General features: G+C 44.5%; 1 protein-coding gene across 1 annotated transcript; it reads left to right on the plus strand.

Moving 5' to 3' along the window:
* Nucleotides 1–57: 57 nt before the first annotated feature.
* On the plus strand, nt 58–17,616 carry PtA15_9A664 (uncharacterized protein; the record flags this gene model as incomplete). Its single annotated transcript, XM_053172897.1, has 3 exons — nt 58–359; nt 16,827–17,002; nt 17,057–17,616. The coding sequence occupies 3 exons, from the start codon at nt 58–60 to the stop codon at nt 17,614–17,616; spliced, it is 1,038 nt and encodes a 345-aa protein (XP_053024092.1).
* Nucleotides 17,617–21,395: the final 3,779 nt, after the last annotated feature.

The following is a 21,395-nucleotide window of genomic DNA, read 5'->3' on the forward strand; positions in this document are numbered from 1 at the left end:
TGCCATTCTGAACCATCATGCTCAACTCTGATCACTTGCACAGACCAGATTAAAGCAATGGAAACAGAACACAAACCCATTGTGGATAACATCAGGTGGGTCAAGGAACAAGACAAATTCCTAGGAGAGGAATTGGAAAAGTTTGATCGCCACATGAAGGTGTTGGTTCAAGCAAGACTGTATTGCCTATACGCAGACTCAGAATTATCCATCTGGGCAAGCCATCAGACTGCACGACCTCCGGCCAGTCCCCTCTTCTCAGCCGTCAATCGGGTTGTTCCATTACTCAAGTGTCTCGGACTTGACTACCTGATTGATATCGACAAATATCGAATTTCAGAGACCGGCAGCTTGAGCGGGTCCGTGGATTCAGTAGCTCACCCAGACATAATCACGTTACCAGGTTGCTCTGAGGATATTGGAGAACGTACAACTGAAATTGAAAATAGGGATACAAGCCTGAAGATAACAAGAACCAAAAATAGAGAGGTGGAATTGCGTGGGGAACCACTTGCCCAGATTCAAAATGAGGTTTTCAATCTGGGCAAATTGTGGGACAGATTAGAAATTCTAATACTCTATGCTATAACGGATCGCCGTGGCCCAAGTAGTGAAATTCACCCGCTGGTTGCTGATTGGCTTTCAAGTCTTGGGGAGGACAAATTGCTTGACGAATCCATTTCTGCAAGGCGAGTCCGATCTCAGCACCAATTCATCATATGGCCTTTTGTGGACACCGTGTTTAGATTGGGAAAATACATTGGGAAGTACAATCTCCTGCCACCCACCTTTACTTCAAAAATCAGAATCTTTGAGCCAGATAACCTTGTGCCAATCATCAAGTTTTACATCACCCAATTTTTGTACATGGAAGAAGTTGGAGACATGCTTACATGGAAGCCCCAAGGATTTATCCTTGGTTCAGATTGGTTGAAAAAACACCATTTTTTTGAGAGCTTTGAAAGACTCTTTAAACGTAAGTTAATTTGTTTTGATTGTCAATCGTACAAAATATGCCTCTCAAGATATCTTGCAATGATAGTGATACTTAAAAAAACCCTTTCCTTAATACAGAAAAAGTTGCCAGCAAGGAACACAACAAGATGTTCACACATCATCTGATCAAATCTATTTCAGAAAAGTTCATACAAGAAAGGCGGATGCACACAGGACGGGCGGGGTGTGAAGGATTTGTCAGGATTCATCAAGTATTTGGTGCAAATGAATTTCTTGAAGATGCAAATAAGCTTGATCAAATGTTGAGATTCCCGATTGAAGATACAATCACAACAATGGGATTGATTAAAAGGCACAAAGTTATCACCACAATCCAAGAAATTTTTAGGTGTTTCAATGATCCTTTAGATATTTTACAGGGGACCGATCAGGAACACAGACTTCTCAGCATTTACTACATGGTTTATTTCATGAACATATACTATAAAGAATTTATAGATCAAATGATTCTCCCAACAGAAGTCCAAAAGATTGTCCTCAACAAGAAGATTGAATTTATGGATAATTTCTTCCACAAAATCAAAGAAAATGAACATTCAATAATCACAGAAGGAATGGAGAGTTATGGAATTGAATTCAAAGAATGGAAAGCAAAAGTGCAAGCTACATTTAAAGATTTTGTACATGATTGATTTACATTATTGGGCTACAATAGCAACTGAGAAGATCAACAACCACACCAATGGCATATATGTTTCTCACAGCTTGCAAAATTCAGCCCCAATCTTGGTGGAATGCTGTGTTTTTTAAATCTGAATCCATTGCCTATTTTTTAGCCACTATCCTCTTTCAGATCATGTTTTCTAGTTCTTCAACTCTACCTGCACCTCTTTTAGTATTGACTAGAGGCCAAGGCGGCTCCGCCGCTGTGGGGTTCAACGCAAAGTTAACCGTACCACTACAAAAGTCAAACTCTATGCAAAACCATGTCCAGGTCAAATATCCAAAGAATCAATGCACATCACAAATAAACCCATATCACACAGACTAAGATGTTCCCCACCATAACTGTGTAGGGCTCTTACGCATTGCCGCAATGTTATCTACGTAAAATTATCACAGCTTATAGTAGGGCAAACCATGATGATTTTGAAACCGTCCGGCAGGACCAAGGGAAGGCCCAGTAATTCAAGAAATATTTTTACAAAAGTTTTCCTATAGCCAACGCGCAAATTATTCAGTTTGGCTATAACAACATTCAAATTAATGTCACAATCATGGCAAAATCAGGATAACAGTTCAACATGCCAACAACCTGAGACAAGAATTCTCCTTATCACCAATATAGTCATTTTTAAATAAAGAAAAAAATAAAATATCTGACTTACAATTGACATTGCTTCAAAGTTTGAGCCTGAACTACTGTTGATTAGTCTGGAATTTGGGAATTGCTGTCTTCCCAAGTTGTGTTAGTATTTTTTTCCTCTTCAGACTTCTGTCTATTGTAGAAGTAGAGTAATTTTTTGAATTAAATTTTTGACTTCTTTTGGTTTTGAAGCGGTTGACTTGAATTGGTGTGTGTCACACTAACGTACGCCCGTACGCTTGTGTGACAACCAGGAGTCCTACACTGCGCGCCTCCTCGGAGAGGCTGATGTAATAAGCTCCTCAACTGGCCGGGTGGATCTCTTCAACCCACACTCCAATCAATGGCCGACCACCGGGTGGAGTACACACTCCGCTTGATGAACGGCAATCAAGCGGAGTATACATCCCACCCAATGACCGGGCATCAACTGGGGTGTGTACGATACGTCCAATGGGTTATCTCGACAACAAAGAGAGCTAATCACTTAAGCCCGGCCACTTTGAAACGGTACTCAATATCCAGGGCGCCGGCGACGCGGCCTGAATCAACCTAATCACAATGAAACAATGAGAGCTAATCATTTACGCCCGGCCCCTTTGAAACGCTACTCAATATCGAGAGCGCCGGCGACGCGGCCTGAATGAACCTAATCAAAATTTCAAGATCAATCGGAATCCATTCATCTAAGCCCTTAGAAGGTAATCTCACCTTAACATTACACCGGCTCGTCCGTTGATCAACACCAATCAGCAAGCCCAAAAACCACGCCCGACATCCTAAGAGACTTGAGTTCAAGCCTATTGTTGTAGCTAGGGTCGGAGAAATGACGAAGTTTACATGGACACGCTTAAAGTTGACCTATATACTTGTATTAGTTCTCATCGACTCGCCTCAATATTCGGAACTACACACCTCGTGAACTGCCATAATTGAATATTCAGGTCCCAGACCAGGGTGATTGCCGAATGACATTGAGAGTTCTACGATAGTTCCAATGGCGTTTACCGTTAGGTGATTAACACCTGAATACGACCTCGAGTCCGGAGTCGGGAGTTGAGTCGCCGACCTGAAGTCAAGTTCGAGTGATCCATCGCGACTGAAGCCAGAAATTCAACCTTTCATTGAGTAATTGCGCCGAGACAATATGTTCGTTCCGTTGAACGCGCTCGCGCTGAGGTTAACTGGAAACAGTGGCGCCGGCCCAGGCGCGCTCGACCGGAGAGAAGCCGAAAGAAGATTGGTCTCCACGACACCGAGCCTATCGATATCGTCCGAAACCTGCGCAAGGATGTCAGCGGGGTCGATTTAGAAAAGGCTGAATTTACTCACGTCGACTTCTACAAAAATATCGCCCCGAAAACCGAGGCGGTCTTTATCGCCCAGTGAGGTTTTCGTCGACTTTAGCGCTCGGTTGCTTTGAACCATAATTCTACGTTAGCTCGCTTATTGCGTGATTTCGGGCAATGATTCTCCTGATCAGTTCCTTGATGATAATATAACCTTTATGCGTTTGGAGACCGGGACAAAGTAAACTCACGCTTAATATAGTTTGAGATACCGCAGAAACGACTCCTTGTGCACAGGGTTCGCCTTGGTCACAAGGCGTTACCATGCTCACCATAAACTGAGCGTGAACTGAATAAAGGGCGGTGGCATTCCCGGTCTACTTCTTTGGTAGAGCGAAGCTTAGGTTGTCATTCACAACGTCAAATTGGCCCACAAGAGGGGAGAGAAACAACGCACATCGTGTACGCCGTGCCAGGGACTCAAGTTAGTCGAAGTATCATAATTCTGATTCGCCGCGCCACCAAGCGGCCTGCTTCACACCAAGGCTCACGGTTCGAGCCAGTCGTCTTAGCGACCATACACTTCCATTCATGGTAGCGGGTCCGTTGCATAAAACGTTCGTATTCGACAAAGACCTGTTCTCGTGTTCATATTTGATTCACCCATCTAGAAAAAGAAGATCAGTTCGATGGAGAGTCGTCCACCATGATGTCGAAAGTCATCACCAACCCCGTTTAACATACATTTGATGAGCCCAGGTGTAGATTGATGCTGTATACATTTGTAAACTCAACGAAAACGCCGGTTTGTTACATTAGTCAAACCGATCTTTCGACATGCCTATGATCGCTTGAATTCAACGTCCGAATATCAAGATGCACATTATGCTACATTGCCCCTGATAATCAAGTCCTAATCAAGATAAGTTTAGCACCTTATTTAAGGAGTTGCCGAGAAAATAAGCAAATTGTCCGTCCTGAAAAACCAGAGATGACGAATGTTCTCCTTTCCAGAATGGCTAGCCAATATTCATTTGAGAATGAGTTGTGACAAGGATTTAGGCTATGGCACCAATCCATGACACTGGCAAGCATTAACAAATATAAACTTATGCGAGATTAGCTCATGATCACAGGTTATGCATCTCAAGCGTTCGAGGAGCATTAGACACCATTTGCAGTTTTATTTTTCAAGGTCAAAAGGCGAAAGGAATCGAAAACAACATTCAATTTGATGTGTACACCGAACCTCAATTCCGTTCATTCATAGCGCTATGAAGACGCTCAGCATCGGCGTTGATCAAAACTCATCTTTAATGGTTCCCACAGTTAGTAATCAGGAAAATTTTATAAGTTGCCTGGTTCAGACGTACCGTGTAGGGAGAGGCTTAAAAATTGATTTATGCACTAGGTTGACTATGCCTTTCCTTGAGTCTGGCTTGACGACGAGTAGATTATTAACATTTGAAACTCTAGATACTGCAACGGAAAGCTGGCCGTGCGAGAATACGTCGGATTCAAGGTAAACGCCAACTTTATTTAAAGTTTGGCCCTGGCTCTTGTTTACTGACATCGCATAAGCGGGTGCAACAGGAAATTGGTAACAAAAGAATGAAAGGCCTGATCTTGCGTTTGACTTGTTTTGTAGTTTTATCCTTGGAAGAGTTACCTCGTCGCCCGCGCAAGGACCCGACATCAATCTCCCTCGAATAAAGCCTAGACCAAAGTCGACTACTCTTATCCTCGAACCATTGCAAATACCCGCCCCAATAGACATGTTTCGGATTATAACCAGCGGCATTCCCGCCTTTATACGAATCTTGTCCTCCGGGAAACCCAAGAAGGACAGTTTATTCAAGCATTCTTCTGGTAAACTGGAGATTGAATCCGGGTCCGGCGTATTGATTGAAGTTAAAGTTACGGGATCGCCTTGCAATTTATCTAATACTTTGTCATTAATCTTACCAACATCTTTATTTAATGGCGCCAGGATACATCTTTCGTTGAGATAAGTCGTCGCATCATCCGCGGGGCGTAGTATATCCATATCACCATAAACAAACGAAATCAAGGCCGATCTCATTTCATCTCGAGATTTCAAGGACTTGACTGATATGTGCCAAAGTTTTATAATTGCAAAATCTGATTTTTGTCGCTTGCCTTCTCCTAACAAGAGCAATGAAGAAGCAAATTCAATGTTTTTTTGACCGTCACCTGACGCTATAGCATCCGCTAGGCGCATATTCTCGTCTAGACCAAATTGCGAAATGTTTTCCCAGATTGTCAATGACCTTATCGTCGAATTATATGCCGGTGGAAATTCGTTATACTTGACAACAGGCAGAATTTGCCGGAAATCACCTGAAAATATAACAACTTTGCCCCCAAAGTCTTCATCCGAATCACAAAGCCTTTTTAAAGTCCGGTTAACAGCGTCAATGGCGTTTTTGTGAATTGTTACAACCTCATCCCAAACAATTAGTCGTGCCTTCCTCAATTTCACCCCAAGGTATGTATCTGCATCAATGGGACAATTGATACCCACAGGCGTGTTGATCGGGATCTTGAAGGCTGAGTGCGCTGTTTGGCCAAACTTCAAGAGCAATGCAGCTACACCGGAGGATGCGACTACTACTTTATCGAATTCGTTGATTGTGGCTAGATCAATCAGACTGTTGAGGAGGAAAGTCTTTCCAGTGCCACCCGGCCCGTCCAAGTAAAATAGACCCTGCCAACGTTTTTTCAAAGCGTTTTTAACCTTCATGTAGAAACAACGCTGTCGGCGGTTGAATTTACGTTCGTCTTTTGATAATCGTGCAGCGGTCACCGAGATCTCTTCACACTCATCTTCGTCCGCCTTCATATTTTCTAACATCTTTGCCTCCCTCTTTGAAGGGATAAGACCGCATGAGGTTAAAGTGTTTCCCATGCCTCTGAGGATATCCTCCAGGCGAAAAAGGGCCATAACTTTTTCGCTTGGCGTCATTGAGACGTTTGCTGTAACGTTGCCGCATGTCGATCCTCGACTGGTCCTCTGTAAATGAGAGGTAATGATCCTCTAGCAATTTAAGTGGATCCGAAGGAGGTGAATGGACGCAAATGATGGCAAACATCTGAGCGAGTTGGTAACCGGTCCGTATGATTGCGGCTTCGCGTAAGGCTTCATCGTAGAGAAAATTGTTCACAAGGAGACCAAGGACGTTGCACGCCTCCTTATAATTTCCGCAAACTTCTCTGTTGATTGTCCTCAGCTCAACAAACGTTGTGAAGCTTCTGCAATGAAGAAGTAAAATTCTCAGGTAAAAACGCTCCCCTGCCAAGTATGATACTGAGAATATCCTTCCGACACATTCATCTTTGGTTTTCCGTGGAATCCAACATTTGTCCGCTTTATTCCACCAGAAATAGGCTGGAATATCCTCGTAGAACAAATCGCGCGCGCGTTGGCCATTGGCGCCAACTGCATCCTCAAAGTTCAGCAACATGAATCCGGTTAGCGTCGTTTGAGTAGCTTTCCCGTTGTTGATTTGGCCTTCAAGGCCTTCCTGATTCTCAAAGTACACGAGCTGTTCCCCTTCTTCATGTATTCCCAAGCGCGTTACGGAAGGCCAGCAATCAGATAACGGCATCTTAAACAACCTCCATGCAGCTGAAGAGAATAAGATTAGTAAGTTGACTCAAATAATAGAATTATGATGTCTAACCTTTGCATGGCCCGATGTATCTTCCTTCAATATAAGATTTCACTTCGTCGTTTGAGTCGATAGCCAAGGATAATTGATTGTGGCCTTTTGTTATATATTTATATAGATATTTTATAGCCGTCGTGTTGACTGGAACTTCAACGTTAATGTGACACTCGAACATTTGTGTCAAATATGGAGAATAAGGGACCACAGATCCATTGTCAAACGTAGACGCATGTTTTTTTTACCATACAGCCATTGTTCCTCTGGAGGTATACCAGATACGCCCCATCAACGTTAATCGTTCTTTCAGAAAAATGTTTCGGGAAAACACTCCTGCATGTCTTCCCGTTCCAGAAAGGGCCATGTAACATGAATTCGCACACCAGTTTGTGAAGTACCGGAGAAGTCACAGGGTCTGGGAGTTCAGCCAAGATCATCCTATCAATTTCTTCTGGAGTGACTGGTTGATCACTTTTGTCAACCGTTATCATCAAATGCAGGTGAGGCAAGCCTTGCTTCTGAAACTCGACTGTCCATACGTAGGCGACGACGCGACCAAACCGTTCAAGCTTCACAAGTTGGAAAATGAGCTCCTTCATCTTGAGGTAAAAGACCCGAGCGACAATTGTCGGGTGATCGAAAGACTTTTCTGCTAAGGGGGTCTCATCAACAATTTCTTTCCAGTTTGGGTTTGCCATCATCGTTAAGAAATAGGACGGTGGACCAAACTTGCGGCAGAGAGCCATTGCGTCATGGTAAAGTTGTTGCATGCACCGCGGGCTTCCTATGAAAGTCGATGGTAAAATAACAGTCCTCCCCGACGGGGTTTTCTTGTTTTCCAAGGAATTTACCAGCTTGTTGTATTGGGACGCTTTCAGTTTTGATTGATTGTTGACGATGAATGACGTTCTTTGGTTCTCAACGCAAGCGTACATATTGACTAAGATTTCTTGGAAGAGGGAACGGCCAGCTAGGATTGGCGAGAATTTTTTATGACGCCGGAACAGCATAAATTAAAACCATTCCAGTGACCCAACTTTCCGGTTATCAACTGGGAAAAAATGTTAGTTTTGTTGATACTCCCCGTAAACTTGCGGACTTAGTTGTGGGTCGATGCTCACCTTGGGTGGTATTTGCTTGATACAAGTTGTCCCATTGCTGTTCCCCGTATGGAAAGAACAACGGGTACCTTAATGGTAAGTACGCTGAATGAAGATTTGATATAAACTCGAAACCATCGTTGTGACGGTGGAGCAAGATTTGACGTTTGTCTACAATATCTCCATTACCTTGAACAACAAGCGCAACCTCGTCAATCGTTGGGCAATTATATCGTTTAGGATCGGCGCTGGGTGTTGGTACGCCTTGAAGTTTGAGGGACTTTGCACCGGCCCTCTCAAGCACGTCGATCGCCGAGCGAAATTGCTGAGCATATGGGTTAATTTTGGTAAGCAGATCCATAAGCTCGAGAACAAGGTCTGGATTCATTCGTGCGGCGAGTCCAGAATTACCCCCCCTCCCTTGAGCTTGCGTGACCCGAAATTGAGCCTCTTCAATTCCCCGGTTCCCAACGACGTAGATTTGGCAGAACCCGGCGTTATCGGTCGTTGGTTGCAAACTTGAAATCCGATATGTTAACGCGCCCGATATCTTGAAGACGTTGACCCCCATTGGCCGGCTACGGAGTAGTCGATATTTGCGCCTAAGGATGTGAATGACAGGGCGTTGTTATACATCCTCGTCAATTGCTGGAAATCGAGTGAACCTGAATCCAATAAAAGGTACAGCGAGTTAATAAGGATAAGAAGGACATTTAAAAGAGTTTCCTACGTTGATCTTTCTGGGTAAGAAGTCCGCAGAGGAGCCGCGGGTATCGCTTTGCACTGGTGTGAGTGGACGGTATTGCGACTTTATTTTTTTGACAGCACATTGAGTAGAGTTTAGTTTCGTTCTTGCGGTCGGCCAAAGTCGATTCGTCGTTCCAGTGAAACGCATAACATCCGTTGCAAATGCTCTTGCACGGCCCGACGTAATGTGGAAACTGGTATTTGGTAATGTTTTGGATGAGGGATTTGTAATCTTGCCGGGTACTGGTCGTTACTTTCTTCTTCGAGGAAGGCATTTCCGCTGAGGATTGAGGTCACAATTGATTTCGGCACAAGATATGGCGCGATAGGCTTCATGTATAACCAAACAAAACACAAGCTTTCACTTAAGTGCTGGGGCGGGGTTCGTCGGGGAAAACTGATCTTTCATTCTCCGGGGAATCATGTAAGAATTATCCAGGATTGTGATTTGAAGTCAAAACTCCGGATAACAGCCTGAGTCGTATCATCTCAATTTACAAGCTACTTTTTCGGGAGACTTACGGCATTGATTATGCCTCTTGTTACCCGCTATTTAGCTCGGCTTTGCCTCCAAGTTGCCGGGAAATCAACAAGTGTAATATTTATCTACATGTATATACATTGCTTTGGTATCGTCGATCAAATTTTGACAAGTAATGAAAAGAATTTTAATTGACAGTTACAAGAGGCCCTCCAGTGGCACTTAGATTGCGACGAATGATCAATTGAAAGTAAAAAAAAGGTTTTGAGTTTCTTTGAAAGCCTAAGGAAAGCGGACTCACTCAAATTGTCTATATGTTTATGCTTCATGTGCGCTGACGTATCAGGTGAAAGGAACGTAGCTTATCCTGAACCTAATATTTCTTCATACACTTGGCGGCCTCCTTGAGGACGGCTTTGCGTGAACGGACGCATTTGGGTTTGCCTGGTTGGATAGCCTCTTCCTTGTCCTCAGTCCCTTCGTCTACCTTGGTAACCTCATCGTTTGAAAAATCTTCGTTATCATCATCCGATTTGTTCGATGCGGTCGACTGTTTTGCCCTTAATGGAACAATAAGCCCGGGGAGCATCATGTACGCTTGAGTTTGCGTGGTTAACTTTGCCGTTACCTTGAGGAGTATGGTCGCAAGGCTTTGTTTGTGTTTGGCTGGTCCCGGGCGCCTTATGTTGCGTTTTGTTAACTGATGGGGAGGCAACGGTTGGGTTGCTAGGCACCTTTGATGTGGATTGAGTGGGTTGACTTTGATAAGTCGGCGACTTCTTCGGACTCGGGCTGAATTTCGTTCTGTAAATAAATATTGCGTTAGTCATGAGGAAATGCCGTCAGTTGGCACAGCTAAAGTAACACACATCTTGAGTCCATTACTATTGGCAACATTTGGAGTGGTCGTCGTTGCATTCCGCCCGATCTGATGCCCGTTAGTTATGCTTACCGACGAGACCTGCGGTTACGGGAGCGAGTGTGCATAAATAAGCTTACAATATCACAACCACAAGCTTTACGTAATCATTTGGAATAACTAAAACAACCGCTGTGTGACTATCCATATCGAAATCGACGAGTCGGCCTATTATAAAGACTTCACGTCCAACTTGATACAATGTGTGGGTTTTAATTAAATTATTTGTACCGGGGACGACGTACTTAATATTGAAACGACGGTGGCATCGTTGCTGCGTGAGCATCCTGGTTAGCTGTGGTACACAACGACGAGAGGTCTTATTAGGAACCTACCTCCGCGTCCCAATCACAGTGAGCTACAGTCACCTCTAGCCGAGTCCCGGTCTCGTGATCTGACACAATCTCGCGGCGGTCGACCACCATTCCGAGGCTTGAGACATTGGTCTTTGAATTGAAATCAGGTTGATCCGGGCCATTTTCGCCGATTCGGGTGACAGTCTCGTGTGCGTAAGATAAAATAGGCGTTGACCCATTGTTCATTGCGATAAGTTTACCGGAAATCGCGTAGATCGAGTTTTGGCTTAAGGTGTTATTGAGCGCCGAGTTCGTGAGAAGTTGAACCTCAAAGTTCTCGCGCTTGTTAGCATCGAGGCCACCGCATTGGAAAAAACTCGGGGTTTTGACATATCCGTATTGGTTTGCGCAAACAGTGTCGACGGAGGACTTGAAAATGGGATTTTTGTAAGGACAGGATGTCAAACTGATGGCTGAGCAGAACTACTTACGTCTTCAATGGGGGCGAAGTGCCCGGTGAAAGTGGCTGGGTGGTTGGGCGTGCGGACAAGAGACATGTTCACGCTATAGGTAACGATAAGGAATAAGGTGAGATATCGGGTGTGCGAGAAGGAGAACTTATGCAATTGATAGAAGTCTGGCTAGGAGGCAGGGGCTAACGGTTGAAATTTGTTGATAAGTGTTGATCTTATGCAAAGAGCTGGATTCAAAGTATTGATTGATGAGATGATGGATAAGAGGTGAAAATCAGTTGTTTGATGAGACGATGGGGAACAGTGGAAGTTGGTCATGAAGTCCCTCTTAAATAATGTAGACGTTGAGGCTTACGGTGACGGTTGTCAAGGGTCAGGTGGGGTGGACATGCAGGACATGCCCTGGCCTCGCTGGACTGGCTACGCATGATGACGTTCGAAAGGATTGATACCAAGGCGTTATTGAACCACCACAGTCAGATTTGTCTGGGATCGCGCGCCTGGGTGAAACGGTAACCTTGGGCCCACTTTGGCCCAATTAGTCGCGCCTTGTGACAGTCGACCTGGGGTGTATCGGTTAATTGAATTGAGGGTGTAATTACTGCTGGAACCGTCACAACACCAGACGACGGGCTGGCCGGAATAGGAATGGAAACGACCTGTTGTGAGGGCGGCGGTATTGGCCTGTTCCTTGACTTCCTCGGGTCCGCGCGGAGGGGGGGGGAATAGGTGGGATTGCCATTATGGAAACCGCTGCAGGGTTCAACGATCGAGTAGGGAAACAAAGGAATCGACGTGTTGTAGGCCTGTCGGTACTGGTCTGTTTGTTGATTTTCTGTGTCCACGCGAAAATGGCCAATTGGGAAGGAATGTTTCACATGGATACCGTTGCTGGTGAGTTTGCTTTTTGGTGGGCGTACACATGAGGCAGGGTCCAACGTTAGAATAGTCGAGTCGGCATTCGTGTATATAGGTAGGACCGGCGGGTGTTCGATTGTTCCCCAGGGAGTTTGGGGATGCTGAATGTGAAGCTAACCACCTCCCTCAACCCTTCCGCTGTTGCACGTGCGCAGTTTGAAGGGCGAAGAGTGGGCCCCCCACTGGCTTGCAGCATTTGCTGCGGGCCGGGGGCCTTCATGTCCAGTCCTTTTGACCCGTGCGCTTGACGCGGGCTGGGGGCTGAGTCTGTGGCACAGCACTTCTGCTGATGTTGGAAGGCTATTTTAATTTTTTTCCTTGAATTTTAATGGGTTTATGTGACCGTAGATTTTAGATTGGTTGTATTTGTAGGTTATTTATGTTTTTGTGCTGGGGGATGGGTACTTTTGTCGCCATTTTTGTGATTTTTTTTGTAAATTGTAGGCAAAACCCTTGAATTTTTTTTTTAAGTTCTGGCAAATCTGTGTCTTTAATAAACTTGGATAATCAACCCTTTGAATTTATTGAGCCAGATCTAGAGGTCTCAGCTAGCTCAACTACCTGCCTGATTGATTTCAGATGTTCAGACAAGATTTAATTGAGAAATTTCAAACCACTAATAGTATTCAAGTATCTTCTTTTAGAATTTGAGGTCAGTTGGTGTTGAAGTAATTTTTGAAAGAGGGGCTGATAAATGGGATTCTTTCATGCAAAATTGAACCAAGATACATTTTTCAAGAAAGAAATATCCTTCTAAGAGAATATGGATCTACAAGTCTAGAGTAAAATCCACTATTTTAGAGCTGAAAGTCTAAAATAAAAGGAATAACATGAGAAATGGATGTCTTAGATTACCAATGAATACTGTGAGCAGGGAGACTCAAAATCTAACATATTCAAGCCAGATGTTTTCAAAAACAAATTCATGGTTCCCCCCTGACCAATAAATAGAGTGCCAGAGAAAAATTAAAGGTTTCAACCCCTCACCCAAACACCCAGAAAACAACAACAAAATTTTGGCATAGTATGTACAGCACCTGGAAGTAAGTGGGCTTGATAGATTTTGGCTAACTTAACAATCAATCTGGCAGTGTAGCAATACTCTATTAAATGAAGCTGTGAGAGTATGATGGCCCAAAATGCTGCCTCTCTTGAGCATGAGAGTAAAAGGAAATTTGTGAGAGTATGGAATATAAAAGAAAGACTAGAGGCCAAGGCGGCTTCGCCGCTGCAGGGGAGAAGGTCATGCCCAATCCCCTCTCTCCCTCCCATTTTCAAAGTAAATCCAGATGCACCTGTCACCCAGGAAAAGTGTGTGCCTGGGGGCAAGAGTGTGGGGTGGGAGGATTTAAAGCTCTGACAAGAATCTACATTGGTGACCTTTTAATAAGATGGGACTGTTTAGGTTCAAGGAAAGGCCTGGGAAAATAGTTTAGCCCAGCTTCCCAGCTCCTGTGACAGTAGTTCATGATGTGTTCATCTTTTTGAATGATGCATTTATAGAAGGCTTTGGCATCTTTATAACCCAGGTTGATTTGTATGTTGTGCAAAAAAATAACTTAACAATGGATAGATTTTAATTATCTAAAATTGGAACCAAAAACTCTTTCAGTGGTGTTACACAAGCATACTACGAGTGGGCCAGAGAGCCTAAGGAACCTCCAGGACCAAACACAGTGGGGTTTGATTACAGGTTGACTGGCTGGCTCAAATAAAAGAAAGATGTCTATGATGAAGGTTTGAGTGTAAATTTCCCCATTGCCTTGTGCCCGCTGCTCTCAGCCTCTGTCTAGCTTATCAGGCTCCAACTCCTCAGCAAGCTTGAGCAATTCCCAGCTTCTACAAGGTTGAGGTGGGGAGGACAGAACTATTGGAAAGCAAACCCTCTTCAAAGAGATTGCTTTGAAAGAGGACTGTGTGAGGTCAATGGAAAGGCTTTCTCTGCTTGGCACCTCAGACACTTTGTCATACCCTGTTCTGACCCCCCCCCTCCCCCAGCAGCAAGAGGGCAGCACTCAGCAGTCCCCAAAAATGGAACTCATTTAAAATTTATGGGCTTCCATCCTGCAATCTAGACCTTACTCTTGAACAGGGTTTTAAATATTTGGCCAAATCATTTTTGCATTGTTTGGATTTTTTTGGCTTTTTGGGTTAGCATGCTGAATTTAGTTCATTTTTTTACCTCTGGGGAATGTTCAAAATAAAATTTTTTTAATTTACCCAGCACAAAAGATTGAATCACCCCTGGGCGAAATTTGAGATGTTTATAGTGAGTGTAGTGTCAACAGTTGCGGTATTATCCGTCACAATATACATATTGTCTTTTCCGAGAAGGTTGGACCTTTTTCAACTTTTTTTTTTTTGGTGTATGGGTTTATTTTTGATTTTAAGATTAACTTTTGGCTGGAGTATCCGACAGCCCTCTTGTCCTTTGCAGGTTGTGTAACGGTCTGGTGCTTGGTTGGCCCCTCCGTTCGGGCAGAGGGCAGCGGTCTGTCACCATGCGCCATGGTTGGAGGGGTCAACAAGCAGCTCTGGTTCCGAATATGAGCTCAGTTTTTCCTGAGGTCTACTCCAAGACCATCTTCTCAAGGATGATGGCTCTGGGTTTCAATTTAGCCTTGGGCTGTATCTGACACCTGTCAAATCAAAACTCGGAGTATATATGAAAGATATGTGATTTGCAAAGGATTTTCGAAAACATTTTTTTTAAAATCTGTCCAAGCTTCTTGGAAAAGACAATATGTTATACACACCACAGTTTGTTATATACTGGCTACTAGATAGGTGCGCAAAGCTGGTTATACAGACTATCTAGTAGCCAATTCTGGATTTCCGCTGTAGGGACTCTTGTGGGACACTAAATGTTTATTTGGTGAAAATATCCTCTGAGGGGGAAATAAATTGCTAATAGGTTGAAAGGCTATTACAACTTACGGGTGGTTTGAAAGACCTGCCCCTTTAATGGTACTATGCAAATAACTAAGAGTCTTGTAATCAATATTTATAAAGATGTGGCTGATTCCAAGATAGATCTTACTTTTGTATAGTAATCTCTATCAGACTTAGATTCCTCAAATCACTATTCTTGCAGATCTGTTACAACTTCTGATGATGGGGGATAATATAATCCAGTGGGATTAATTATGTAAAATACAATTGTTGTTGATGTTGGGTTGTTGATGAGAAGGTTGGTAATGATCTCTTCCTTAAACAATCTCTTGATAAGGCACTTTAATCAATACTAGAGCTCCTGGTTGCTACTACACTACTACTACTTGTTATAATTGTTGTTGATGAAGTTGGTAATAATCTCTTCCTTAACAATCTCTTGATAAGGCACTTTAATTACTACTAGAGCTCCTGACTACTACTACTACTACTGACTCAAACTTAACACTACCACTACTACTACCACTACCACTACTACTACCACTACCACTAAACTACCACTAAACTACCACTGTAACTAAACTAACCACTGTGACCAAACCTTCCTAGGCTGATGGGGAAAAGATCTGATGAAGGGGGGAAAGAGGCCTCCTTATATATTGAAGGGTGAGGGAATTTAGCTCCAGGGGAACTCCTTGTGAGGGCTATTTTCTTCAGGGGATATCAGTTGCACAGCAAGATATGCATGTGTTGCACTACCTGCCAAACAATGAGGTAATGGATTCTGCAGGAGGGGATATCAGTTGCACAGCAATAATGCATGTGTTGCACTGCCTGCCAAACAATGATGTAATTGATTCTGCAGGAAACTCCTTGAACACCTTATCTTCCTGCATATACTGCACTGCATGATATCATGTGTTGCTAGGTGACCCAAACAACCTTCTGTAACCTACCATATGCCTGCATGTCCAGCTGTTGCCATCTTCCATCCAGAATATTGGGGGTCAAAGCCTCTCCTCCCACCTTGCTCCTTCCTTCCTTCTTCCTCCTCACCTAATTAATACTTCCATCCATATCCCATCATACTGAATCCTAGAACCTTATAAAGTAATATACCACCCTTATAAAGATAATATGCCCTTATAAAAGTAATATACCCTTATAACACTGCCTTACTTGATACACCACACCATCCTCCCTTCCATTCCTGGTTGAGACATGTGCTCCCAATACCTTCCACCTCTTCTATTGATACACCAGACCATCCTACCTAGTCATGGTCCTCCATTCCATCCCTGATCACGCCGTTCATCCTACATAATCCTAGTCTGCCGTTCCATCCGTGATTACGCTATCCATCATCCATCCGTCTGTAATGACTCCATCCCTCCCATGTACACATACACTGCTTGTATTATATATAACTTCCTCCTCTTATAATGAATGATAGCTGTATCTATGCTGTCCCAATACCTCTGCAATGTGCTTTTGGCATTGTCACGCCAATGGAGCACCACACCGCCAGATCCCCGCGGTTCTGTTACATTGCGACAGATTTACATGTCGTCAAACTTTGACCGCCTCAAGCCCCCAACCAGCTGCTGTGCGCAGCACCGTGAGCTGCAGCCGCAGGTCTCTCGGCCATCCTCACTTTCTCCTACTGAAAACAACCAGCCTTTTCTTCTTCGCATCTCAGCTCAGTAGCCTTACATCACTCGTCGCGCGGCGCCATCAAAGTCAAATCAACCGGCTTCCTGCTCAGATTACTTGCCAAGTTACCACTCATCCGCTTGTGTATCTCACCCACCAATGAGCTCAGGAACTCTCTACTCGCGAGCGGCCGTGCTGCGATGGCTGAAAATTGGGCGATTGGTCATTGAATACAATTGGAAGCTGACCAGTATCTCATTTTTTTGTATCAATTAGGTGTTAGATATCTTCGGGAATCTTATCATGGTCCTGCAGACGATGCAAAAATTCAGGAGTGTCATTACGCTAGCTCGATTCTGGGATGGCTGAGGAACCCGCCAAGTGACGCTTCGACCTTCCCTGGTGGCCAATACTTCTACCAGTCTCAGCTCGCTCAATTCCACCTCTCGGCACCTCCTATCAAGCTCTCCGCCTCCAATCGTCCATTGCGAGTGGATCGTGGAATTGGCCTGGGCCACGAGATAACTCAGGTGTGCAAGAACGCACTCAAGGATATCAAGCTCTCTGTATTATGGCTGACCAATCAGGATCCTATCATCAGCAAACCCAAATTCAAGGCTGGTACAAAGGGTGTGCCAGAAACAATGATCCGCAGCAACAACCAACACCCCACTCTGCAGGAATGGCTGGATTGCACGTCCGGCGAGGGCAAATGGCGCTGGCAGCCGACTCATGACGATCCCGAGCCGCGGCCAATGACGGTGCACCAACAGGGGTCACTAGAAGTCAAGTGTGAGCGGGCGTTCTACGAGCGCGAGCGGGCGGGAAGCAGTTGAGGGGATCGTCGGATGGCTGGGATGTGTGACCTTCTCTGAATTTCTGCTGGTTTCTTTCCCCACGCTGCGAGGCTCTATGGCCAAGAAAGCTTGCTAAGAGCTCGCCTCTCTCTCGGCGCATCCTGTGGGTGGGTTGGCCCCCAATCCACCCAACGCTAGCAATTTTGTCTTCGGTTTTTATTGTGTTGTGGGGAAATGTAATATTATTTTCTTATTCTGATATACACATTCAAGATTGGCACTGGCCTATGATCTTTGGATCTGATCCGGCAATTGGCAGGTCCTGGGGTAATCCAAAGCTATCACAGCTTGCATTATCTTGACATGTTATTTCACCCCCCCCCCCTGGTCTTTTTAATTGTCAGATTTCTGTGGCTTTTGTGTTGTGAACATGTAATGAACCTCTTTTTTATGATATTAACCGGCTATGAGTTAATCATTGTTGCCTAGATGTTTGCTTGAAGGAGATATACATTGAAGATATCACTGTATATGTCTCTCAAAGATTGATACACAGACGCGCATTCATTTGCTGCTGCCTACAGAGAGGCTTGTCCCCAACTTTTTATGGATATGTTCACTTTCTTCTACCAGTAGGAAAACCTAGAAATAGTGAATACATTTTTTGTGACATGTCCCTACAGTCCAGAAATTTCAGGCCATTAACTTTCATGATATACTCTGTGCCCTCAAAATTTTAGCAATGGGGTGTACTTGGATTATGAGTTCTGCATTTACCTAGAGATCGCCAAGTGGACCCGGGTACCCGCCGCGTGTCCGGGTACCCGCGGTGTTTTTTGTGATATTCAGACACCCGTACCCGTACACGGCACCCGCGGGCGGGTACCGGCGGTACTTTTTGCGGGTACCACGGGTACTTGTGCCCTTTTTTATCCAACACCCTCACTCGATGACAGCTACAGACTGTTCATCGGGAGTGATGGTTCCTCCCGATGACCGGGCTCTGTCCCAGTCATCGGGAGGGTTGTTTCCTCTCGATGACCGGGACAGATCCTGGTCATCGGGAGTGATGGTTCCTCTCGATGACCGGGATAGACCCCGCTCATCGAGAGGCTTGTTTCCTCTCGATGACCGGGATAGACCCCGCTCATCGAGAGGCTTGTTTCCTCTTGATGACCGGGGTCTGTCCCAGTCATTGAGAGGAAACAACCCTCTCGATGAGCGGGTTCTTTCCCGGTCATCGAGAGGGTTGTTTCCTCACGATGACCGGGTTCTGTCACGGTCATCGAGAGGGTTGTTTCCTCTCGATGACCGGGTCCTGTCCCGGTCATCGAGAGTGTTGTTTTCTCTCGATGACCGGGTTCTGTCCCCGTCATCGAGAGGGTTGTTTCCTCTCGATGACCGGGTTCTGTCCCGGTCATCGAGAGGGCTGATTCCCCTTGATGACCGAGATCTGTCCGGGTCACCTAGAGGGTTCAATTCCTCTCAATGACCGGGGTCTGTCCCGGTCATCGAGAGGGTTGATTCCTCTCGATGACCAGGATCTGTCCCGGTCATCGAGAGAAAACAACCCTCCCGATGACCAGGACAGATCCCGGTCATCGGGAGGGCTGATTCTTCTTGATGCGGTCATCGAGAGGGCTGTACTATTCCTCTCGATGACCGGGGTCTGTCCCGGTCATTGAGAGGGCTGATTCCCCTTGATGACCAGGATCTGTCCCGGTCATCTCGAGGAATCAACCCCCTCGGTGACCGTGACAGCGGGTACCCGGGTACCTGGAAGACCCGCCTGCCGCGGGTATTTTTGGCGGGTATCCGGGTACCTGGTGCGTTTTTGCCCGAAATCCCGCACCCGGACCCGTACACGGCACCCGCGCGCGGGTACCCGACGCCATGTGGCGGGTACCCGCCCACGGGTGCCGGGTACCCGCGCGCGGGTCCACTTGGTGATCTCTACATTTACCCCCTACAAATAGCAGTAGGAAAAAACCAAATGCCTCTTGCTCAAAATTCCAGGGAAGTAATTTGGCGATATTGCTATTGGTCCTCAAAATTCTAGGAATGGACTTTAATTGAAAGATGAGATTTCAACTTTTGAGGTTAGTGTGATTTCCCCCTTATACATGATTTATTATAGTGGGAAGAGCCTGAATGTATTTTTAGCATGTTCCTAGAGTCTGAAAAATATGATTTTGTTAATAATGATAATACTATGTGACCCCAAACCTTTAGCAATGCCCCCTGCTCAATTTGAGAGATAAGTAATGCTCCCTCAAATTATGCATGTTTTGTCAAAACAAACAAATTCTGGTGAGCATATGCTATTTGGGGCATACACGTGTGGGCTGAATACATTTTTCCAAATCAAATATCATTTGTCCAAAATTCTCATGAAAAAACCATACCTTCTTTGGAATCATTCATATGTTTGATTAACGGTGGTATGCACTGCAGAGTAGGAAAATTAAGGCTTGAGGGCACAGAGTATTATAATTAAATTTAACACTATGACAGTTATTAGACTCCAGGAATGTCTGAAAATATATATTCAGGTTCTCCTCACTGGTATAGGGGGAAATCAGGCAACCTTTAATATCCCATATTCAATTACACTCCATTGCTGAAATTTTGTGGGAATTTAACATTGTCATCATATTTATTACCCCAAACATTTTGTAATTTCACAAAAAGTTCATTATCTTTTGTTTTTCCTACTGCTAGTAGGGCAGAATGCAGAACCCATATTTCATCATCCAATTACACCCTATTGCTAAAATTTTGAGGGAAAATAATAATATTACCAAATTCAATTCCCTGAAGTTTATAGACTTTGGGGACATGTAAAAAAGGTCTTAACTGTCTTAGCTTTTTCCTGTTGATTGAACTAAAAAAGCAGACAAAGTTATGCTACCCAACTTTGGTGTCACCTCAGTGTACACTGTAGGCAGCGGCAGCTGAGTTTCTGTCTGTGTACCAGAGACATCTGCAGTAAAATTCTTAACCTATAACTTCCTCAAGCAATAATTCCAACCACAATAATTGAACTAACAAAAAACCCATTGCATGTCCACACAACACTGATAAAAATACACAAAGCCATCAAAATATGACAATTACAAAGAATTGAGTCCCAAATGCAAGATAATTTTATGGTTGCATTGCACACCAGAGGATTTCCTTGTATTTGACTATAGGCAAAATGGGTTGGGACAAGCCAAAAAACACAACTACCTCATCTTGCCTGTTGATTTGAATGCCTTAACCAACATTTGGTGTAACTTGACAATCACAAGGTTATTCTTTTTTCCTTGGCCTTTGTCCAGTACAAGCAGTGATTTGGTGAAATCAATATTCTCCTTGTTGTTAGCTGAAAGAGCTTTCACAAGTCTCCTGTTTTGCATCAGGTTGAATGAAATGCTCAGAAGTTAAAGGAAGGAGGCATGTCTCCACGCTGTATCAAGCAATCATGATGGCACCACTCATTTGCTTATTTTATTTTCTTCCTAGCACAGGACACTACTGTGAACAATGGCCATATGATGTGGTATTTTCAAGACAGTAGCAACAAAGGCCCGCAAGGACAACTACCTCCAAAACGGTGGCAGCGGTATTGGCATGGGGCTTAGGGGTTGGCTTCAGGGCGGTGAGACAAGGACTGTTTGGGCGTGGGCATGTTGAAATTGACCCTGAGCGTGAATGGTAGTACCGGTGTAAGGCAAAGCTCCATCCTTGCCCGTCCCTACCTTTTCTTTTTTACAGTGCCTGAGATTGCGTTCTTTTTCTCGTTCACAATCACGCTTCTGGTCCAACCCTGTTTT

This window comes from Puccinia triticina, chromosome 9A (assembly GCF_026914185.1).
Source record: "Puccinia triticina chromosome 9A, complete sequence".
NCBI classification, from domain to species: Eukaryota; Fungi; Basidiomycota; class Pucciniomycetes; order Pucciniales; family Pucciniaceae; genus Puccinia; species Puccinia triticina.